The 25,086-nt window shown below is 44.3% G+C and overlaps 1 protein-coding gene across 9 annotated transcripts in view; it reads left to right on the forward strand.

Moving 5' to 3' along the window:
• The window catches only part of AUTS2 (activator of transcription and developmental regulator AUTS2), a 1,120,208-nt gene that overhangs the window by 364,724 nt on the left and 730,398 nt on the right, over window positions 1-25,086 (forward strand). The window contains exon 1 of one of the 9 annotated variants that reach the window (XM_075904284.2): window positions 8,524-8,696. The exons of the other annotated variants lie outside the window; for them this stretch is intronic. Coding sequence (XP_075760399.2) covers window positions 8,649-8,696 — 48 coding nt within the window. The 5' untranslated portion in view covers window positions 8,524-8,648. Of the gene's footprint in view, window positions 1-8,523; window positions 8,697-25,086 lie in introns of those variants that run through there. 9 annotated transcript variants of the gene reach the window in all.

Here is a 25,086-nt window from a genome sequence, read left to right on the forward strand (position 1 = left end):
CTGCTCTGCCCTGAGCACTAGCTCCGCACTCCCATCAGCTGGGCACTGCTGCTGGCTGCTTCTGGGGCAGAGCATGGTCTGCACTGCCGAGAGAGGCAGGAAGATGCCTTAGCCCCCCTGCTACACTGCTAACCGGGAGCTCCTGCTGCCCCAGCACTGACACTCCCAAAGCCAGAGCCCCCTCCTGCATGCCAAAGCTCTCCTCCTCAGCCACACGCTGGAGTCCACGCTCTCGTGAAATTATGTTGGGTTGTACCATCAACAAGTGTCTTCAACTGGGTCTTGAGAAAAAAAGTTTGAAACCCCCCACCGTACAGTCACACTGCAAGCCAGCAGTAGTCTGGCACTGAATCCAGGTCGTTGGATGGTCATGCTCTAACCACTAGACATGCTGCCTTTTGGTTTTACTAAGAACAAAAAGCAAATGGGAAGTCTTGGTTTGTAGTAGTAATAAAAGTTATGTCTAGAACATGTCTGTAGCACCTTGTATCTGAACTCCAAGCTCTTTATAAGCATTTATTGACCTTCACAAATACCCCACTGAGGGTATGTCTAGACTACAGGCTTTTTTCGACAAAGCCTCTGTCGAAAAAGAGCATCTAGACTACAGCCAGTTCTGTTGACAAAGCAAGCTCCTTTTTCGACAGGGAGTCTAGACGCTCTCTTTTGAAAAAGTACAATGTGGATGCAATAGCGCCTTTTTTCGACATAACTCTGTCGAAAAAAGGTGTTATTCCTCGTAGAATGAGGTTTACCGCCATCAACAAAACTGTTACGTTCTGTCGACTTACTGTCGACAGAACTCGGCGGTAGTGTAGAGCAGGTATAGTTTTGTCGACAAAAGTCCACTTTTGTCGACAAAACCCTGTCGTTTAGACATACCCTGAGATTCTTCTCTTTTTACCAGTGGAGGAAGAGATACAGAGGGCCAAATTTACCCCAGTATAAACTTGTGTAACTTGTGATATGCACAAGGGCTGTGTGTGTGCTCAGCTCCTCTGAGAAAGAGTGCCTATAGTATCTTAAAACGTGGTATCGTGGTGCAGTCCCTTATGTCATGTAAGTGGTTTTCCAAGATGTAACCAAGTATGTCAGAAGCGACTTATTGTGAACAATTGGGAGGCTGGCTTTAATTAACCATTCTTGGTATAGATGTGGCCAGTCTGTCTCTTGTCATTGAATATGTGAATTTAGTGATGTTATATTTCTTTCTTTAAACTTTATTTCCCACCCTTTGAACCTTTAAGATGTATGGTTATTCCTCAGCCTTAATTTCATCTAGAAAAGTTAGCTTACTTGTGAATGTAATGTGCTCCCATCCCTGCTCTCTGCATCAGTATTTCGTGAGAAAAGATGGCTTTTCAATCTAGCCTTTTTGCTTCATCACCTAAAATGTGTTCTAGATACCCTTTGAACTGGGAACCAGTGCTTGCTTGTTTTGTTTTGCTTTTTTTCTGTGAAAGCGTTCTTCTGTCTGGTATATATCCTGAGGTACCTGCGGTTGCTCTGGGAGTTGTAACTTCCCACTCTGGAAGATTTCTGACATGAGCAAGAGTGACAAATTCAGGAATGAAAGAAATGACTGGTTTTTGGAATTGCTTTGCAGTGTCTTTAAGAAAGAGAGCTTTTAAAACCTGTGCTGTGAGGCAACACTCAGGTTGGTATGGCTGCAATAAATTATACCAAGGCATGGGTGTTGAGTGGGCAGAGATGGGATTAAATAAATACAAAAGTGTTGGATTCCACAATTGGGAATAAAAGCCCTCCTTCCATAAAACAAACACACAGTGATGGGAGGTGCCTGCTTTCTCCTCCTCCCACCCCCAACTAGCAATGTGACATGGAACCACCCTCAATGGTCCATTTCTAGGGGGTTCAGAGATAAATTTGGTCTCTACACCCATTTCATCCTTGATCTCTCTGCTGAGTTTGCCAACAATGGTTCTGGTTACAATTACTGTAGTCTTCCAATAATCCGGAACCTTTGGGACCTAGGTGGTGCCGGATTATCAAATATGCTGGACTATCAGGAGATACTATAAGATGTTTATATATATATTTTATATATATATATACACACACACATACTGTATCCAGTATATACTGTATATAAAGTATTTTAGCCCTTTTTATTGTACATACTGGATACAGTATACTGTAATGTTTTATTTTTTAACCCTTTTTACCCTTTTTGCTCGGTTCAGCTGCTGCTGCTGCGTTGTGACTCTTTTTTGCTGAAGCTCATTCACTAGGCGCTTGCCATTTTGATGCCGGACTATTGGAGTTTTACTGTACTGGGCGCATTAATACACTCACTGTACATTGGACACCAGCTAATTTTATATATGCCTCTACACAGCTATCAAATCCTAATAGCATTCAAATATTTCCAACCTGTTTGGATTTAAACCAGTTTCCTTTTTCAAGTATAAACATAAGTATGATTTGACAGCAGCATGTTTGTGAAGAGATTTTCAGACAGCTCTCAAGATGAAGGAACAGATGGTGTTGATGGAAGAGCATGGTTAAAAGGAACCAGAAAGGATTGTTATCCTATTAATGACAGACACAGGATCCCACATTGTTCTACATGAACCAGAACAGTGAGGGTTCTCCTTAGGCCTTCATGTGAATCAAATGTACCCTGTAATCTGAGTCCCCTGAGGACACTGGAATCCTGGTGTGTTTAGCACATTGTATCTGAGACAAATCTGTTTTTGTTTTTCAATTCCCACTCATTTTTGCACCACTCCTTGACAGCCTCTGCACCAAGCTTGGTGCCTTCTAGGTACGTAAAGGAGCTCGGACAAAGACGAGCTGGCATAAGTTTGGATTTGTTCTGGAACAGAAATGCTTCTTGGAAACACGGCTGCTGTGAAATCCATCTGAATTGATGACTGTCTAGTCTAAATCTTGGGGAATTGGCCATCTCCACTGGCAGGTAATAGAGACCTCATAATTTGGAATTATTTTAAACTAAATCAAATCTCCTGGGTTGAGGTATTCCAAACACCTGTGCACTTTGGAAATGTTTGCACTTTTGCAGAACTTGTACCTTTGCCCTCTGCTTCTAATAAATTTCCAGCGGTCACTGGTTTTAGTGATGATTTAGAATCCACGTATGACGTCTGAAATGTTGTTACCCTATCCTAGCATCTGAACAATCATTCTTGCAAGGTTTGGTGGGGATGGCAGCATGCTGGTTGTTATATAGTTTACTTTCCAGATTTGTAACACTCATGCCCCATGTTATTGTCTGGAAGGTATAAATGCAACTTTGGTAAAATAAGGCCAGATTCTTTCCTTTTCTGGCAGTGGCAAGCAGCCAAAAAAACAGATGCAATAAGTTGAGAATTTGTTGAGTGTGGTGGTTGTGTTCACAGCAGGTTTAGAGCTGAGGTAGGTGCCTCTTCTCAGTTCCTAGGGCCCTTTGGAAGGGAGGCATGCCCTTTGAACCTTTAGATCGCTTTAACATATTTTGTGGCTAAGTACAGACCATCCACAAGAATCAGGGAGCTATAAAAGATGGATCCAGCCTTTCAGCTGGCCTCTTGGAGCATCTGCTTGTCTTCCCAGCTAATTGATTCTTGTGCTTTTATACTACAGGGGCTAGCTTCATAAATCCCAGCAACTCTCCAACCAGTGTAGCTACCAAAGGGATGTGTAGCAGGGTAAGCTTTTCCGATCATTGTCTTTTTCCTTTACCCCCGGGGCAGGAGCAGGCAGGGAATGCTGGCACAAATGAAAAAAAATATGCTGTTTGGGCTGGAGTTGTATGCTGTTTTTAAAAGCATCTTCAGAGTCAAATCTAAGATGCCTCTCTGTGGGAATGGTGAAAATGTCACACACCAGATGGAGTGATATATAGTAAAGGATTATTAGGGTGTGTAAATAAACTTGGACCAATGACCTGTGTGACAGGGCGAGGCAGCCCTCACTGAACCTACAGGGTCCAGCCAGGGTTACCTGGCTGCAGAGGCCCCTCCCCCGAGCCTTACCGAGCATACCTGGGCTGTAGCTCCACTATAAAAGCCTGGGGAAGGACTCAGTCTGGGGAGACGGACCTGTGAAGGGGGCTCCCGCACAGCTGTTGCCGGAGACTCCAGGAGAGACCGGGGGGGACGCGGAGGCGAGCTGGTGCAACCCAGGGACTGCCTGCCGAGGAGATGTCGGTCCGGAGGTCGCAGCAAGCTGGGCGAGTACAGGGGAAGGAACCCCAGGGAACCAGGTAGGAAGTGGCCCAGGGCAGCAGAGGGCAGAACCTCGGCGTATTTTGGCTGGATTGCCCCACTGAGGGAGTGACCTGCTACCCGGTCGCTCACAGGGCCCTGGGCCGGGAACCGGTGGAGTAGGGTGGGCCCGGGTCCCCCTACCTGGGGTGCGTTCCCGCTACAACCCTAAACTGTGTTGTGGACTCAGGCCGGAGAGCCTTGGCCTTGCCAAAAAGGGCCGGATGTGGACTGTGCTTCGGACTCAGGCCAGAGGACCTTGGACTTAAGAGGGTAGGCGGGGGTGGCCCGCCACAGCCTGTTAAAAAGGAACCTAAAAAATAAGCAACCTCCATTCTTTTACCCTACCCCAGATTCCATACTACACTGGAATAGGGCAATACCCACTTAATAAATCTGAAGGAAGCTCTGTAGTTCAGGACAGTTGCAGATATTAAGCTGAAAGACATCTACCTGCAGAAAAAGCCACATATGGGTTCTAGTTGTACACCGGTAGTTCTACACAGTAAATAAGTCCATCTTGTTGTTGGACGTATGAGAGAGATACAGAAGAGCATAATTTTGGACATGGATGTTTTCATGTATTAAGGGATGAATTTGTAACAAATGTTTTGTTTGCGCAGTGACAATTCCCTTAACAAGTGAAGATGAATTGCCTAGCTGAAGCTAAGCTATTGTATAATGAACTGTTTAGACAATAGCTGTATTAAATATGAAACACAAATACATTGCCGACAAAATGCTGACACAGGGAGCGTTGAAATAAATGATCATGCTGTTCTCAAGTCATGAAGATAAATGTTATGTTTAAAATTAAGCCGTCGTATTCTCTGTGTGTAGTTTGTGTAGCTGTCTGCGCACGTAAGCAACAGTCGGACTGGATTGGTGCTAATTGGTGTCTTCACTGGTTGTTTCAGCAGCGGTGTGAAAGATTGAAAGATGGCAAGGGATCTGCTCTACTGTGGCCTGTAGCCACTCCACCTAGGTCAGCTGGAGAAGCTTGCATTTCTGTTACCCGTTCTGTGATTGCCCTGGGCTAATGAAAGGTCTCTAGAGTTGTCAGCCTATGGTACTCAAGTGTGCCGGGATGAGAATAAAATCCTAGTGCTGTCTTTCGTGGCTCAGGAGCTCTAGATCTTGCAAGATGTCACTGAGCCACCGGCTGGTTGTCTCCAGAGTCCTGAATCCAAGACTCAGTTGTTGCTTTCAGCCACAGTCCCACGCTGGGGATAATGTGGGGCTATGCTACCGCAAACGGAGCAAGAGATACTGTGGCTCAGGTACAGTCCCTCCCGAAGGTCCAGGCGCTGCTACGCCTCACAAGAGGGGGGAGAAGAATATGCTGTTCTTTGTGGACACTGGCATTTGGGAGGGTGCGTATATGGCTTTGGCCTACCCCAGGTGGGGTGGATAATTGCCTAGTTGATGATAGCAGGGAGCATGAGGTGGTGCAGAGATTGCAATAATGGCAGTCCTTTATGCAGAGATGTAGGGTGGAGACTGAGGGTATATCTACACTGCAGAGTTTTTCTGGAAAAACGGCCATTTTCCGAGAAAACCTACACTTACGTCCACACTGCAATTGCGTTCTTTCGAGAGAAAGTCGAAAGAACGCAGGAGTTTTCCTGACAGTGGTAAACCTCTTCCTACGAGGAAGGAGCCTTTTTGCACAAGAGCTCTTTCAAAAAAAGGCATGTGTAGATGGGGAAGAGGGAGTTCTTTCGAAAGAAGAGGAAAGAGGAAAAAGCACAGGTGCCCTGGTAGCCATTCCCTCTATAGTAATCACAGCTTACATGCAAGAGAGCATCCATTCAATGTGGACACTATCTTTTGAAAAAGCAGTTCACTTTTTCAATGCTCTTTTGCTGTGTGGACGCTCTCTTTCGGAAGAAGTTTTTTTGGAAGATATCTAGAAGTCTGCAGTCTAGGTGTAGCCTGAGAGGCTCCCTGTGCTGCCTCCTCCCTGGCACACCTGTGTACAGCCTATCCACACTCTGGTCCATTTATCTATTTTCCACTTCAGGTGGTGGCTTCTACTGCATGAAGAATCCAGAAACGGACACATTTTAAACTGCTCTGGTTTCATCTGGTTTTCACTTACACTTGCTGTTTGAATTCTTCCCTTGCCTTATTGGAGTTAGTAAGTGTCATGCCGATCTTTTCTGTAATTTCTGATAAACCAACAGAGGCTGAAATTTTCAGACACACTTACTGTTTTTAGAGTCACAACTTTCATTCAGTTCGGTGGAGGCTGTGCATTTACATCCCTTACACACACCTCAGTGGACTCGGTCATTACAGCATGTATTTCATACACTAGCCTGTCTTATCTGCAGTAAGATCACCTTTTTCTGGCAGGGAATATTAACATGTACGGTCTGTTTTTATCTGGGTTTTACCCCAGCCTATTTTTATATATTTTGTGGGTGGGAAGCAATTTTGGGCCTGCAGTCCATTTTTAGGTACAAACAATAACAGTTATAAGACTAATGGCTTCATCTGACTTAATACAATTGCAGGAACAAATCATTTTGTACTGAAATCATCAGTCTGATTTGCAGAATATTTAACATGATAATCTTTAAATTCACATTGGATGGCAGGCACAAAATTAACCACAAAAGCAGACGCTGTATTTAAAACTGACCACTAAATTTAGTGTTTTGAAGAAAGAAATAATTATTTAATAAAGAAGACAGATGATCTTATACCTTAGGCCCTAGACTAGGACTTAAAAATATGGCTCTACTTCCCTCGCTTGCCACAGACTTGCTATGTGACTGTGGGCAAGTCACTTAGGGTATGTCTACACGTCGGAAAAACGACCATTTTTCTGACAAAACTTGAGGAACATCCATACTGTAATTGTGTTCTTCCACAAGAAAATCGAAAGAACAGAGGGGTTTTTCTGGCATTGGTAATCTTCATTCTACGAGGAAGAAGCTCTTTCGCAAAAAGGTGTGTGTGGACGGGGAAGAGGGAGCTCTTTTGGAAGAAGAGGAAAGAGGTAAAAGTACAGGTTCCCTGGTGGCCATTCCAACCATAGCAATCACAGCTTACATGCGAGAGAGCGTCCATGCAGTCTGGATGCTCTCTTTTGAAAAAACAGATCACTTTTTCAATGCACTTTGGCAGTGTGGATGCTCTCTTTCAGAAGAAGTTTTTTTTGGAAGATCTCTTCTGAAAAAAGCTCCTTCGGAAAGTACTCTAGATATAGCCACAATCTCGCTTGTGTTTCAAAATGGGTTACTGCTTCCTTATCTCAAAAAGCCGTTGGGCATATAAATGAATATTTGTTAGGCACTCGTATGGTCCATAGGCTCATTGTATAAGAAACACCTACATAGATGTCAGAGAAAGTAATTCCTTTTGTGCGGTTTTGTGCCCAAGCTGAGGTGCTGAGCTCATGAGGAATACATCAGGATATATGTCTGCTTAGTTATTACTCATAGTATGTAACAAATAAAAGGGAAATAAAATAGTCTGGGTTTTTTCCTGTCCTGATGAATGGTCTAATAGGTCTTTTTCAATGGCAGTTTCCATCATTCTGTGGACATGATTCTCACGTTGCTGGCTGGTGAAAGCGTTCTCACGTGGTATTGCAAAATATGAATCCAATGGTATCAAAGATTAGTTTATCCTTCTGCTCCTGGGGAGGGAGGCTTAGGAGTGAGAAGAAGAGTCTCTGGCTTTTGATTGCATGCTCTGGTTACATGGCCATGTTACTAAAGCTGCAGAATTGGAAAGGAGATATTTGCTTTATGCTTAAGAGGCTTTATTGTTTCTAAACTATATTTAGTTCTGTAATCTTAGGATGGGAGGAGGAGCATTGGGGGAGGGACACCCTCAGAATGCTGCTGTTCTGATTAGTGGGGGAGGAAGGGGTTAAAGCCATGTGGTGGACTCGGAATGGGCCAGTGCCCTGTCAGAATAATGTTTAGCCAGGTGTTAATCTGTGCCTGGAGGGAAGCGCTGGAATTCATTATTCATCCCGCTGAGGGAGGTCATGGTTCTGGGAGGCTGCCAGGGCTGAAGCCAGCCTCCTGGCTTTACTGACATGTGCCATTTGTGATGAATGCAGCTGAAGTCCATTTCAGGAATTCTCTTGTCAGGCAGCCAAGCTGCCGGAGAAACGCAGAGCCAGGCATTCAGAGAGCACTGTTTCAGAAGGCAAGATCGCACTCAGCATTAGGAGGGCATAAAGGGACAAAATTGGAGTCCCAAAGGGGGAGCATCCTTTTTTAGTTTCTTCCCCCCTTTCCCAGCTCCCCCCTCCCCCCATGCACACACAGTCCCTTGCCTCTCTTAAATATTGTGCAGACCCTGGGAAAACATTGACTCTGGAGGAAACCTTGCTGGTGGCACATTGCTATTTCTCAGCAGACTAGTGTTTTTTTCTCAAGGGCAGGAGGTGAGACAATGATCAAGTCAAGTTGGTTCTATGTCAAGTTCAAGTATGCGGAGAAGGTAAGTCCATATGTTTTCTCTTCCAGCCTTTCCCAAGGGAGATGAGCATGTGTATCCCTCCAGACCCCTTTTCTTGACAGGCAGTTCCGGCCACCATCTGAGCTAATGCTGCTTAGATGTTTCACTGGGGAATGCATTTTCCCATGGCTTAATAATTCTCGGATGAAAATTGTGCAGAACATTCCCTTGACATCTGACAGGTAGCAGGCAGCCGGAACTGTGGCATGGTACAAAGTGGAAGAAAAAAATCCTGGATCTGATTCCTAAGGCAGTCTCTTTAAAACAGCAGTTCTAAAGATTTGCTTCTTTCTTTGCTGGGGGGCTGTGTGTGGGGGGGGGGGGGGGAATGAGGAGGTATGAAAACAGAATGTGTCTTGTTCTGTGGAGCTGGTTCTGAAATGTGACCTGCTTCAGTGCTGAAATTGGTGCTTTAGTTTCTTGAATGGCAGCCTTAACACTTCATGAAAAAAGAAGTCTTTATTGATCAAACAGGGGAGAAATGTATTTCAAGGCTGTTTAATGACAGTATTTTCATACTTTGCAATCTAATTGAATTCCTAATGATTATTACTGACATAATGTGTCCCTCCTTGGCTCTCATCGATCTCCTTTTCAGCCTTTGTGCACAATGTCCTTTAGCACCTGATTACTAGGGGTGGGAGACAAATGACAGGGATTTACATGGAAACATAATTGCACTGAATCGCCCTTGTGGGGTTTTCCTACTGCAGGCTAAAGATTGAGCTCATTGTGGGTAGCCTTGAGACCCACACAGACACAGCCTTAGAATAATTTTCATCTCAGCAAAATGGTGAAAAGTCAAAACCAACTTACTGAGAACCACAACAACAATCACCATCTCCCCTCCCTGGCCCTGAACGTCCCTTGCCAATTTTCAAATCTCCCTCTCCAAACAAGAGACGGACCTTTGTATGTTCAACGTGACTTGCATTTTCCATCATGGCAAGGAGTCTCATTCTGATTTATTTTCTTACCTCTCTGCCTTGGTGGTGCTACATTTAATTTACCGGAATAGTCCAGTCATTATTGCTGGCTACAAATAGCATGTTCAACGATGTCACAACTTTAACTGTCTGGTTTTCTTTTGCTTTACACAGTATTGCAAAGAAAACCCACTTTAATAAATACCCATAAAAGGCCTCACCTGTTCCTTCCCTACCAACAACTTCAGGCCAGGAGAAGCTAAAACACAGATTTGCCTTAAAACGGAAAACACCACAGAACTGCATATTTAGTAAATGAAAATCGTCCTGGAAATGAAACTGTAATGAAGTTGGAAGGCTTCCAGACATCCATTTCTGAGTGACAATGCTTTTTTCCCCCTAAACAATCACATGCAGCTTGGTTTTTTTTATCTTGACATTTTGGGATTTATTTAACTTTCTCTTTTTAAAAAAACACTCTTTGTAATTCAGCTAGTGTTAAAAAGCCCCTCGGTGCCTGAACACGGCAGATAATGCTGCGGCTGTTCCATCACTTGGGGACAAGCTTACTTTTTGTTGTGCTTGATTATATAACCTGTCATACCAGTTCTGTCAGAGGCCAGTTTTCTAAAAGTTACAACTTGAGAACTTTTTAGCCTGGATGGAAACCAGGAAATCCATTCTTTTATTAAAAACAAAACAAACTACTTCCCTTTTCCCCTCCAAAAAGCCCTCTAGTTTACCACTCTTTCTTCAGAAAGCTGCCCTTTCATTTTATTTCCTGGTGTACCAGCACTAGTCTTTTGCACTTAACATAATACCTTTCAAGTTGGAAAACCCTTGGAGAAATTAGGGGCTTGTTTACATAAGAGAGGTGCACCAGTACTAACTTCAGTGATTTTAAAAGTGATTTAATTAAAGTAGTGTAGTTCCCTGTATAGGAATTTGTATTCAGTGGATTCCTAAAACAAAATAAGTGTCTAGGGCAGTTTAATTATACTTGTTTGAAAACAGAGTTAAGTTAAACTGTTGCAATTTTCCCATAAGAAGGCCTTAAGAGTTGGCTTAATCTTAATAGAAATAAACCACTCTTAAATCAATATGAGTGTCCATGCAGACTTTTCACTTAATGAGTGTTAAATCACACCACTAGTTAAACTGCTGCATGCCTAACATTCAATTAATAGAATACTAGAACTGGAAGAGACTTTGAAAGGTCATCAAGTCCAGTCCCCTGACCTCACAGCAGGACCAAACACCATGTAGATCAGATCATCCCTGACAGATGTCTATCCAACCGGTTCTTAAATGTCTCCAGTGATGGAGATTCCACAACCTCCCTAGGCAATTTTTCCAGTGTTTAACCACCCTAACAGTTAGGAATTTTTTCCTGATGTCCAACGTAAAACTCCCTTGTTACACTTTAAGCCCATTGCTTCTTGTCCTATCATCAGAGGTCAAGGAGAACAATTTTTCTCCCTCTACCTTGGAACAACCTTTTAAGTACTTGAAAACTGCTATCATGTCCCCTCTCATGTCTTCTCTTTTCAAAACTAAACACACCCAGTTATTTCAGTCTTTCCTTATAGCTCATGTTTGTGTAACTCACCCCGCTTACATCTGTCTAGACTTTTAATCATTTTTGTTACTCTTCTCTGGACACTCTCTGAATTCTCTACATCTTTCTTGAAATGTGATGCCCAGAACTGGACACAATACTCCAATTGAGGCCTAATCAGCACAGAGTAGAGCAGAAGAATTACTTCTGTCTTGATCACGACACTCCCATTAATGCATCCTATTGACTCATGTTTAGCTTGTCGTCCACTATGGCCCCTAGAATCCTTTCTGAAGTTAATTAAGCTTCACCTGAATAAGTAGAGAGACGTTATGCCCTTATCCTGATTCATTGCAATATCTTGATCGAGTTGGATTCCTCCGCTGGAATCTCTAGATTACACTTCTCTCTGTGCAAAACACAGTTCTACTGATGTTTTATAGCTGAAGTTGACACCCTTAACTCTGGCCAGATCAAGTTGCTTTGCTGTTTGCTTATTCCCTGTAGAATACTGCACTTCTCACCTTAACTGGTGAGGCTTACCCATTAAGGTTAACCGGTGGGGCTGGAGCAGCTCCTCATCCTGCCACGGGCAGAAGGCTGCTAGGCTGCTTCAGTTCTGCATGAGGCCGGCCATGGTCAGTGGCTTCTCTTGCTGGGACAGCCCCTGCTCATGGGGTGCCCTGGCTTACTGAAAGTGAGGTGGTGGGGGGCCCAGAGGCAAAGGCTGCTTGGCTAGGGTGGAGTCTTGTTGCCCTTTAATCAGTTAACTGGTTAAACTGTATGTTTAACTGGTAATTATAAAATATCCCTCCTGTACAGTGTGGGAGCGTTTACACAATGCACCATTGTTTCGAGATAACTGGCGTTATTTTCAAATAACAATGGGAGCGTCTCCACAGCCATTCCATTATTTCAAAATAATTTCGAAATAATGCACGGCTTATTCCGACTTTTGTAAACCTCATTCTATGAGGAATAACGCCTCTTCCAAAACAGCTGAAATAAGGCCTGTGTAGATGCTCCACTGCGTCTATTTCGAAATAGCCCCTCACCTGGGCCATTCTGAGTTATTCCTCCCCAGTGCCTCCTGGAGCTCTAAATCGAGATAGCATGTCTACATTAGGGAATCCTACCTCCATCTCATTTTGAGGCTTCCCAGCAGGGTAGATGTGCTATTTCGAAATGAGCTGTTTCGGAATCACTATTCCAGAATAGCTTATTTCGAAATAACCGTGCCGTGTAGACATACCATGGTGCCCCTGTTTCATTATCCTGTGGTTTACTGAGGAACATCAGCTATCCTAATCCCAGATCTTCTATGTCTATGTGTCTGCACTTCCTCCTCCTTAAGGGTATGTCTAGACTGCATCCCTCTGTCGGCAGAGGGATGCAGACTAGGCAGGTCAACATTGCAAATGAGGCAGGGATTTAAATATCTCGTGCCTAATTTGCACAAATTGGCTACCGCCAACTCAGCACTTTGTTGGCAAAAAGCGGCAGTCTAGAGGGGGATCTGTTGAGAAAGAAAGCCTTTTTCGACAGATCCTGTAAACCTCCTTGCAGGAGGCATAAGAGATCTGTCGAAAAAGGCTTTCTTTCTCGACAGATCCCCCTCTAGACTGCTGCTTTTTGCCGACAAAGTGCTGAGTAGGCAAAATGCGGTGGCCGTTTTTATGCAAAGTAGGCACGGGATATTTAAATCTCTGCCTCATTTGCAATGTCGACCTGCATAATCTGCATCCCTCTGCTGACAGAGGGATGCAGTCTAGACATACCCTCAGGCTGTGTCTACACTGCACCCCTTTTCCGGAAAAGGGATGCAGATTAGACACATCGGAATAGCAAAATCCGCGGGGGATATTTAAAGGGCTTATTTTCCGGAGAATCACGTCTAGACTGGCGCTTTTCTCCGGCTTATCCCCAAGCCGGAAAAAAGCGGCAGTCATGTAAATGCAAATGCCGCAGGGGATATTTAAATCCCCCGCGGATTTTCAATTGCGATGTGTCTCATTAGCATCCCTTTTCCGGAAAGGGATGCCAATGTAGACACAGCCTCTGTGTATTGCCTGTAGTCCCATTACTAGAGAAGAGCCCGAGTCAAAACTCTGGGCTCCCTTGAATTGTGAGGAAGTTCAGATTTGGATTCAAGTCTTGCTTCTTGGACCCAGCTCTGCTCATTGCTTTAGGTATGCTGCTTTGAAATTAATAAGCTGCCATCCTTTACATGCTTTGTTCCTCTGACTTCATACTGGCTGGCCCACCCCGTTTCATACCAGCAACAAGTTCCATTGCCTCGGTGCACATTGCATTGCGCCCTTCCCTTCTGCGGTTGGTACACTAGGGCTACGTCTACACTGCAGAGTTTTTGCGGAAGAGGAAATGCAAATTAAGTGCTTATTAGCATTTCTCGCACTCTCGTTTGCATAGTCTCTTCTGATCCGTTTTGCGGAAGAGGTTTTTGCGCAAAGGGGTTTTTCTCCCTCAAAAAAGGAGTTATACAGGATCTTGCGCAAAAGGGATTTTTTTGAGCAAAATGGCCACACGTACACTGTGCTTTTCCCTGCAGAAACCTCTTCCGCAAAACGGATCAGAAGAGACTATGCAAATGAGAGCATGAGAAATGCTAATGAGCGCTTCAATTGCATTTCCTCTTCCGCCAAAATGCTATAGTGTAAACGTAGCCCGAGTGAATGAAGTGGGTCCCTTTGCCATATGCCATAGCTCGTGGCAGTGCCTTCCTAGCAGGGATGGAACAGTGCAACCATTTAAATGGTTAACGGATGAGCATGAGCTTACCCGTTACCGTAATGATTACACGCTGGCTCCTGGCCCTGCTCCCGAGAAACTGGCTGCCACCTTGCACTGCTGGCTCTGTATCACAGCCTGCAGCACAGGCGGCAGCCAACTCTCCAGGAGTGGAGCTGGGAGCCAGTATGTGCCAGTAGAAAGACCTGCTTCTAGGGAGCCAGCTGCCACCCTCCTCCCGATGGGAGACAGCTCTCTGGGAGCAGGGCCAACAGGTGGGAGCCGATATGTGGCAAGAGGCAACTTAAAAGCTGGCTTCTAATGCACATCGGCTCCTGGGGACTGCCACTCCGAGCTGCAGGCTCTGTAGTATAAAGCGTAAACTGCAGACCCACAGCACAGGCAGCTCTCTGGGAGTGGGGCCGGCAGCCAGAAGCCAGCTCCCAGAATGCACTGCCTACCAGCCATGCTCCTGGGGAGCCGGCTGTACTGCAGGCTCTGCAGTATGTGCTTTATCCTGCAGAGCCTGTAACCATGTAACCACTAAACATTTTAACAGTTACTTAAGTAACTGCTTTTTAACATTCCTACTTCCCAGTGCTCTGCTCTTTCCACCTACAGGAGTTCAGGGACCACCCTAGGGATACACAGGGTCCCAATAGGTGAGAGAATATGCGGGCTAGGCTGCATTCCCCCACACCAGCCTGCCCGGGGAAAGATACTAGGGACATAAGCGACTAGTTGAGTGACTGCTTGACTTCACAGTTGAGTAGTCACTGTACAGTCACATTATTAATTATTATTATTAATAATAATAATAATAATAACTAGAAATAATTTGTCCAATTTCCTGTCCAGACTGTTGCAGATCAGCTACCATGTACTATTACGGAATCTCTGAGGCACGGGAACTAAGTTTCAGGTTTCAGCGTACAAAAGTGTAATGTAAGGTCATTTGAACATGAGGCTTTTTTGTACTGTGCACATATCCAGTCGGAGTGCATTAACAATGCTGTGGTAGAATATGAGTGATGATGCCAAGAAATCATTTTGATATGAAAAAATACAGAGGTTCTTGGAAGGTAATGACATTCTGGAGGGTTTGAAAATATGTAATTAGGCAACAGGCATAATTGGCCATGAAGGATCCTGTCAAGGGTGATGGGGCAATTGTAGGGATTTTGCTGGGTTCTTGAAAACCCCAGCCTCTTTATTAGGCTCATTGATCTTACTGAGCCCAGTCTCCAGCTGAGACAAAATTCCCTGTTCCTAGCAGGGCTGCAGGGAGAAAATTGACATTCCAAACAGTAACGTTAGATTAAAACACCTAGTGCCTCAATGCAGTGTGCATTCATCTCTTCTCCTACAGGAAGACTCCTACTCCTGTGAAAGGCAGCTTACAGCTTTGACAGCTAAAATAAAAGGCCTTAAGGGCAAGCAACCACTTGACTGTTCCAAGGGCTTCATTTCCAACGGAAAGATTTCAATTACAGTCATTTCCCTTGACTAAGTACAAAGAGGTAAATGGAACCCCTGTTTCAAACGTTAAACTTGCAGACCATATTATTACCGGTTGTGCTTTGAAAGTAAAGGATGCAGCCAATCTAAATCAAAGTCCTGATTCCAAATTACTTTTTAAGAGTATGATGATGTCTGCACCTAGTAATTCAGCCTCTTGGTATTGAAGAGTTCATACATCAAATGTGACTTTCATTAGACCGTGTTGCTCTTCTGGCGATCTGGATGCAGTAGGCATCCTTCTCGACCGGCAGGAAGAGAGTACCTTGAGAGGCTGCGGCGCACCTGCAGCAGACAAAGAAAGAAAGATGTCGATGAATGTCTTGATGCTATGTTGTGCTAATTTAGTGATGTCTCTCCTACGTGCGTTTGGTGTGGTGTTTGGTTTACATTTTGATCTCGGTATTGTCACTTCCTCCTTGTCATGCAGTAGCCAGATTTTCAAGAACTCAGCCACCACACTTGGGACTAGATTTTCCAAAGGGCTCAGCATTATGACACTGATGGCCAAAAGAGTTAGACACTCAATGCGCCGAGCTCCTTTGAAAGTCTGGCCATTTACTTTGCTGTCTCAGTGGGATCTGGACTCACTTGAACATCCAATCCCAAATGGTGCTGAATTGTTTTGAAAATGAAACCCATCGGACCTGATCTCAAAGCCTTGGAAGTTATCAGGAGCCTTTCTATTAAATTCAGTCACCTTTGGGTACGTCTAAACTACAGTGTTTTTTTTCAAAAGAGGATATGCAAATTATGTGGGAATTTGCATTTCTTCTTCCGATCGCTTTTTCGAAAGTGGGTTTTTTGGAAGTGAAAGTAGTCTGGACGCGAGGATTTGTGGGGAAAAAACCCCTTTTTTTTAAAAAAAAAAAACCCCACTCTTCCTAAAAAAAGGTTTACGTGGTTTTTCTAAAAAGTGTTTTTTTCCCGAAAAAAACTGCATCCAGACTACTTTCACTTTCAAAAGACCCGCTTTCGAAAAAGCGATCGGAAGAAGATATGCAAATTCCAGCAGAATTTGCATATCCTCTTTCAGAAAAAACCCCTATAGTTTAGACGTACCCTTTGAGATCAGGTAGGACCCTACCAAATTCATGGTGCATTTTGGTCAATTTGACGGCCCCAGAAGTTTCAAAATCACGTATTTCAGGATTTCAGCTATTTAAATCTGAAATTCCTTGCTGGTGTCATTGAAGGGATCCTGACCCCTGGGCTTCGCCCCTCAAATCATGTAACGTGTTGTGGGAGGGTTGCAAGGTCATTATGGGCGGAGGCTGTGGTCCTGCTCCCATTTCTTCTGTTTTGCTGCTTATAGGCAGTGCTGATGTCAGGGCTGGGCAGCTGAAGAGTAGCAGCTACTGCCTAGGACTCTGCTCTGCAGACAGCCGCTGCCGGCAGTCGCCCAGCAGTAAGAATGGCATGCTGTAGCACTGCCACCTTTATTCCTGTGCTGCTGCCTGCATAGGAGACCCCACAGTCAACACAGCATGGCCACTCTCCAGCCCCCATTCTGACGGCAGCAGCAAGGAAGTAAGGGTGGCACGGTATGGTATTGCCAACTTCCGCACTGCTGCTGGTGGGGACTGGCTTCAGAGATGGATACCTAGCCAAAAGCTGCCACTCTCTGGCTGCTCGGCTGGGATACCACGTCCCGCAGCTCCCACTGGCCAGGAACAGTGATCTGCAGTCCGTGGAAACTGCAGTCACATATGCCTGCAGAGGAATAGGTAAATATGGGGGCAGGGATAGCTCAGTGGTTTGAGCATTGGCCTGATAAACCCAGGATGGAGAATTCAATCCTTGCAGAGGCCATTTAGGGGTTTGGGACAAAAATTTGTCAGAGATGGTACTTGGTCCTGCTGTGAAGACAGGGGACTGGACTCAAGGTCCCTTCTAGTTCTAGGAGATAGGCATCTCCATTAATTTAATTTATATAACGGCGGCAGCCTGCAACAATGAACCGGATCTGGCCCGTGAGCCAGTATGTGTCCACCCCTGCCTTAGATGTAAGTTTCTGAACAACCAGATGTTGTTTGCTTCAAGTTCCCTATTAGATGAATGGATAATTTTTTGAGGATTACAGGGTTGTTGTTTTTTTAAAGAACTGCGTCTAGACAGCTGTATTCGAAAAATACCCCTTTTCGAAAGAATGCTGTGACACAATTATTCAAATGAAGTACGGGATATTTAAATCCCTGTTTCATTTGCACTTTCGATCTGCCTAATTTACATCCCTCTTTCGAAAGAGGGATGTAGTTTAGACATGGCCTAAAGGTGTTTCTTTTGTGTGTGCCTATTTGATTTAGTGCTGAAGATGCTGGCTGGGTATTTTCATCAAATTATTTTCACACTCCCAGACACTCTTGAGGAAGAACGCTGCTTGCTGGAAACAATCACCGTTCTTTCCACTCAGCTTTTCAAATTGGCAAATGTAGTAAAAAAACCATTTCCAGGAAACTGGGGGCTGTGCCCCATGTTCGCTACACTCGCCAACCCCCTCCCCCCCCCCCTTCTGGCCACTTTCACTTTTGCGGCGTGAGAGCCTGATGACGTCATTCTGTCGAACCGTAGGAGAAGCTTTTTAATATATATAGCTATTTCCAATTCTGCCACAAATAGAGCAAGAACCTGGATGATGTATTCATAATGTTACTAATATGACACTCCCTGGCTTGAAGGAAATGATACAAGAGGGAGCTGACTTTCTCATTTTTGTTGTAACAAAATATATTCAAGGCCTATTGTGTGCTTTAAGTGCTGGATATGTGCCCGTGCCTGCGTGGCAAGCGAGAAAGACTGGTCTGTATTTCAAAGGCATAACTTTCTCACGGTGCAATTGCCAATACTTCAGAGAGGGAAGGATGGCTATCTTTCCCAGTGTGCAAACCGTGGGCTGGCTCCTTAGCTGGTGTAAATTGTTATAGCTTCACTAAAATCAATAGCACAATACTGTTTTATACCAGCTGCAAATATGTCCATATACAGCAGGCAGTGGGTAGGTAGTGCATGGGAGTAAATACCATGCCTTAACTTTCACATGGTTTGTTAAACGGCTTTGCAGTTGGACATGCCACAGCAACACAAAGACTACGCCCTGCTTTTTTCTTTGGCCTTCCAGGGTATGTCTAGACTACATGGCTCCATCGACGAAGCCATGTAGACGAGTTTACTAGACATAGGAAAATGAAGCGGCGATTTAAATAATCGCCGCCTCATTTACATCAAAATGGCCACCGCGCTGTGCCGATCAGCTGTTTGGCGGCACAGCATGGTAGTCCGAACGCTCCACGGTCGACAACGGAGCCTTTGTCGACTGCTCCGTTATGCCTCGTGGAATGAGGTTTACCGGAGAGGTCGACAAAGGCTTCCATTGTCAACCGTGGAGCGTCCAGACTACCGCGCTGTGCCGCCAAACAGCTGATCGGCACAGCGTGGTGGCCATTTTGATGTAAATGAAGCGCTTCATTTTCCTATGTCTAGTAAACTCATCTACATGGCTCCATTGACGGAGCCATGTAGTCTAGACATACCCCCATGTTGGGTTATGAGGTTATCTGGTGTTTCACTGAACATAAAGCTTCTTAAAGGACACATTTGAAGACGCTGGGGTCAGTGCTGTTGCTGTAATTTTCTCAAGGTTGGCGGATGGAGTTGTCAAATACTTTCCTTTAAACTCACTGCATCTGACGAAGTGGGTCTTTGCCCATGAAAGCTTGTGCTCCAATAAATCTGTTAGTCTATAAGGTGACACAGGACTGCTTTAAACTATTAAGCTATGTCTAGACTGCAGCTCTGCCGCATCCAAGGAACATATCCGCTTTTCTGAAAAAAAATTCAGGAAAGTGGACACACTCTTTCGCCATTCCTGTAAACCTTGCTTTACGAGGAAGAAGGGATGTGTTGAAAGAGGAGGTTTTTCTGAAATTTGGCACCATGTAGATGTGCCCACATTTTGGAAAAGCCTCTTTCAAAAGAAAAGCGGAAAGATATTCAAATTGCTACGCAAAAGCGGAAGAAGATACGTAAGTTGGGGTTGATCCTGCTTTGGGCAGGGGGCTGGACTCGATGACTCCTGAGGTCTCTTCCAGCCCTAGGATTCTATGAAGCTGCTAGCACATCTCTGTGCCACAACAAGATACTCCTAACTGGTATGTGTATATCAGATCAGGGGTGTGGAATCTTTCTGCCACTTGATTAAGACTGTTGCAGGGCAGTTTTGTCCTTAACACAGGCCACAATGTGGCTGTGAATCTTTGGTGCTGGGTCTCAACTTCTGTGTGTATGTGTTTGTGATCCAAAGGAGAATAATATGCTACTAGGGATAACCACTCAGAGGTGAAATGGCAGGAAAAAAAATCCTCTTTCATTTTTATGCTGTAAAATTTTAATTAAATATATTGCTTCTGTCAAGCAACTTTTACAGCCCAACGCACAAAACATACAGCTCAAGACAAAGAAAGTTTGCACAATGAACTGCATGTAATAAGCTAGTTATGTGTCCAATTGTATGTGAGGATTTTTTAATATTTTTTTGTAGTGTGTGCAATAAAGGCGAATTTAAATGCGTATCCAGAGCTTTGTAGCCTTGGTAAGGTAATTAGAATGTGTACAATGCTGCTTTCATAGTTGCTTAGGCTTTTTCCCGATTGGAAAGCTCGGGAGAGCTGCATAAGGATTGCAGCTTACAAGACAGAGAGGAATGCATTTTTAAACATGTTGTTAGACTCCAAGTCCCATAGCTTCCATAAGGCTAGTGCTATTTTCTCGGTGCCTAGCATCAATGGACTTTGTTGCCCTGCACACCTGTGGTGACAAAACTGGTAAGGGATACGTTGAGTTTTATGTTACTTGACTGTAGCACTCTTTAACCCAACGGATTTAGTGTTTACCCACATTGTAAACTTCAAAGCAGCCATATGATGTGGATTGGTAATGAATGTCTGTTTTACAAATGGCTGCATTAGAGAAATATAGCAGCCTAGGTCACACAGTAGGTCAGTGGCAGATCTGAAGTGCCTTTTCTCAGTCCTCTAATATAACAACTAAGTAATACTCCTTTCTCTACCTTGGATCTCTCGGCAATGAAATTGCTATTAATGTAAGCTGCTAGTTCAATGAAAGGCATTTGTGTACTGAAGTGCCTGACAATCACTTTGGGGTTTGGCCAGATGCAGCATATTTTCAAAGAAAGGAGGTAGTGGGCACACCGTTTTTGTGTGTATTCTCTTATAGAAGAGTAGTATCTACAAGTCTCCTCTGTGCATCTCTCTAGCGTGAAAACTAATCCAAGGTGAATTGATGCAACAGCACGTAAGAGAAACGTATGCCGGTTACATTCCCTTGGGCACTGCACTGATATAAGACCTGCTGTCGGGAAGGAATTGCTATGTAGCCGATAGGGAAGAAACACTTTTGTAAGTGTATCTACACACACGTACACAGAGGAATTCTTTTGAGCGTCTGCTAGGGACAGAGCATTTGACTTGTAAGCCTGTGGCATATTTAGAGTTGTGAACATTTAGGAATGTAAAATCCTGTTTCATTGGTTAACGGGTTAAATGTGATGTTGAACCACATCACGAACTACAGGGGAAGCGGGAGGGTCCACTCACCCTGCCTGCCATGTCTGGGCTGGAGCGCTCCTGTCCTCAGCAGGTCCTGAGGGGCTGGAGCAGGCAGGGAGCTATGTCAGCCCCCACCAGATAACCATTAAGGGTGGTACTTACCTTCCACATCCCTATAACCAATAACCTGTTATTAATATTCCGGACACAGTAGATGTCAGAGGTGGGCTGGGGAGATGTCTGACTCCATCTGTTGACGTAGAATGAATTGCTGTTCTGAAGCTAGACTTCCCAGTTGTGTAGACAATTAAACAAACAACAACAAAAAAGCACCTGGGGACTTATTCTGTGATTTTTCTTTTCCGCTCCCTGGACTTCATCTGCCTAAGGGCTTGTCCTGCCTTTTAATTATTTAAGAACTGGGCTTTGTTTACAGTCCTTAATAAAACTGATAAAAGATTAACGAGGACCTTGTGCCTCCTTCAGCAAATTAAAGCGTTGGAACACTTGCAAAATACAAATACTGGAAAACTGAAACGAGAAGGGGGACCAGTAGACCAAAATAGACAATCAAGCTATTGGATGTAATTTAAAAAAAAATCCTGGTTTGTGCTGGAACACAAAAAGTGCCTACTCGATCAAACATTTATGAATGCTTTTATTGTGGGGCCTTTTGTATGACACTTAGCATTGAGTATGTTAATGTGTCCTTGCTATAAAGAGACAACTGCAATAGGAATATGGAGAGAGGGTGTTGGGGGAATCTAGGAGCCACGGTGAAGAGATGGATAACAATTGGAGGGGAGACATGTTATCCTTATTTCACCCGCCTGCATCCTTCCCCCCCAGCAGTTGTGCCTTTACCAAAACCAACCCTAGCTTTGCATACATAGATGTTTGAGGAAATGACTGGTCAGTATCTCTGTACAAGAGCATGCATTATTATTATTTATTATTTATTAATTTTGGAGTATGTATTATTATTTACCGAGCCTGCTCAGTAAAAGCTGCAGGAAGGCTGCTAGCAGGGCGTTCTCAGGGGGCTTCTTCAGCTTTGGAATGCACTCTTGTCCTCAGTGCGCTTGAGTCTGCCAGGCCCACGTTGGCTTGCAGGATGTTACGTGGAAACGGGCCAAAGATGCCCAAGAGGAGGAGAACGAGACTGCATGATGACTGAGGTGACGTTGTGTAGAATATTTGGGGGGGAGATAGGAGGGAGCTTCCATAAGTTGCAGGATTTGTGATTGGAAAAATGGCCCCGCTCCCCTACTGAAGTACAGCGTTTAGACGTGTCATTGTTTGTTTATGTTGCTTTTTGAAAGATTCCTCGACAGCCGAGTAGGTAGCAGAGGAATGAAAGGAATGAATAATACAATGAGCAGCAGCACTGTTTATCTTTCCTGGCAAACACGCCGTGCTTTCTGGATTTTCAGCGCATCTATTGCAGCGCTCGCCCTTCTGTCAAAAACAAGATTCAACCCTGACCTGCAGTTAGGAACAGGGTAAGAGATGTGATGGAGAGCTGTGCCCGCTGTACGGTAGGGTGTCGCCATAGTGTGCAAGGGAGCTGCAAACTCCCTTGTCCTGTGCTCAGGTACCAGCTTCTCAAGGACCTGTGACTACAGATTAGGGTGCAAGTCCTGTCTCCATCCAGGCAGCATATAGCAATGACCAGCAGTATTTGCGGGTAGGCTGTGTGCTTCTTTCCCCCCCTACCCAAGAGTCATCTGCTGCCCATTTCCCACCTCCCCCTTTTAATTGCACTTTTCATTATTCTTTTTTTAAAGGTGCCACCGAGCTTTGGGGCAGCCCCTACTCATTTCTGCCATAGATGAGAGCCATTGTGGCTGACTGGCCTTCAAAGTCTATGTAGTACTGAAATCCGTGGACACTCTCCATAAGTACAAAGCGTTATTATCGGCTTCCTTTAACTAGCCAGTCTTTAGGGCTATGTCTACACTCGCGGCTTTTTGCGCAAGAATATCTTGCGAAAGGGTTCTTGTGCAAGAAGTCTTGTGCAAGAAAACGTCCACACTGCCATGTGCGCGTTGCGCTTTTGCGCAAGAGTTCCCATGGCCGTGTGGACGCTCTCTCGTGCAAGAAAGCTCCGACGGCCATTTTAGCCATAGGGCTTTCTTGCTCAAGAAATCCCTGCCGAGCGTCCACACTGCTCTCTTGCGCAAGAGCTCCTGTGCAAGAGGGCTTACACCTGTTAAAAAAGAGCGTAGCTCTTGCGCAAGAAGCCCTCTCTTACCACGCCGTACTGTAAATTTCCTTGCGCGAGAGTGGGCGGGCAGTGTAGACGCTATGCGGATTCTTGCGCAAGAATGGCCATACTTGCGCAAGAAGCCGCAAATATAGACATAGCCTAGGTGTTTATAGACTATCAGTTTTGCTTGTTACATACCAGCTCGGTTTTCCCTTTGATATTTATATACCCACTGCCTTCCTTCTACTTTTTCCTCTCCGCCCTCCCTTCTTCATTTTGGTTCTGGACATCCAACACTCCGGTCATCTGAAGAAGTGGGTTTCGCCCACGAAAGCTCATGATATCATCTCCATATTTTGTTAGTCTTTAAAGTGCTACCAGACTATTTGTTGTTTTTTAAGTTTATCCTGTACAGAGTAACTTGGCTACCCCTCTGAAGATTATTTTTTTAAAGATGACGTGTAGCGCTGTATTGCTAACACTCATTCGCAGAGCCACAGAAAATCTGCATTTTAGATAAATTACTGTATTGTTAGTGTCCTTAGCTCCCTAAAGACAAATGAGTAGAAATGCTCAAGTGTAGTTTATATTTGCATCTAAATTAACTGCAAGCAAATCCGTGAAAGGGTCAGGGCAGATGACCTGGTTTTAATTTATTTTTAATTAAAGAGCCATTGTATTCCCTTGTGGAAGAGCTGTTTAAAGACAGAATGGTAACACATCAGGTTCAAAGGTCTGCATGTTGATCCTAATCCATTTAGGAGACAGGGGATAGAATGTCATTGACTGTATTATAAACTCAGGTCCAATAGCCAATGTGTTCCTCTGTTGGATAGAAAAGGAAAGTGGAAGAAGCTAATAGAGGTGAACCAGTCTTTGCTTCTCAATCTCAGGGTACATAGCTGCCAGAGCTCTGGCATCAGGGCGATTTATATCACCCGAAGACACTGGAGAGAAAATGGCTCCAAGCCCATCACTTTTCATTCTCTCAATTCCCACAATATTAGATAGCGTCACATTATTAATTTTCTGGCCATTTTAACTTATACTAATGTTAAAACTACACTGGAAGGCAAATATGTAAGCAGTGGACACTAGTGATTGTTTTAAAGTAGGGAGGCAGAACTAACACTATTACCCTTTTTGCTGGGCTAGGGTCCTTTTTTCTTTTCTTCTGTTGCTTATTATTTCCCTTGTTTCTCTGATTCGTGCAGAAGACTGAAAAACTGGTGCTGAACACAGATTGGGTGCATACACTTGAGCAGGTCTGATCTGCGGTCCAGTTGAGAGCAGTCCTGTAAACATATTCTGTGGGCCCTGGTCTACACTAGCGAATTATTTCAAAATAACGAGTGGAGCGTCCACACTACTAAGCTTGTTATTTCAAAAAAAGGGGCTGGTGGTTGAAATAATCATTATTTCAAAATAGTTATTTCAGGAATTATTTCAAATTTAGCTTTTTCGAAATAATTTCCTAGTGTAGACATGCCCTGGGATTGTATTGCTATGTAGCTTGATACAGATAGTATTTATAGCTTCTAGTGTTTTACTTGTTACAAGTGTTAAACAGATCAGCCCACACTACTACTATTTCCTTGTTTATTCTTGACATATGGATACCAATGTTGAAACATTATGCTCAGTGTTCTTCAGACTTCACTGGTCCTTAACACGTTCTGTGAGACAGGCAGCAGTCTGGTCTCCTTTAAGTTTAGGATCTCTTCCATCTTGCCCTGGAGACTTGGCGAGCAATAAGAGAGTTTCCCTGAGCATTGGCGCAGAGGAGTCAATTCATGGATAAAAAGATTAAAGTCCTGAAATCAGAAAAGCTGGAGCAATATAACAATTT

Source organism: Pelodiscus sinensis, chromosome 21, assembly GCF_052426305.1.
Source record: "Pelodiscus sinensis isolate ZL-2025 chromosome 21, ASM5242630v1, whole genome shotgun sequence".
In the NCBI taxonomy this organism is placed as follows: Eukaryota; Metazoa; Chordata; order Testudines; family Trionychidae; genus Pelodiscus; species Pelodiscus sinensis.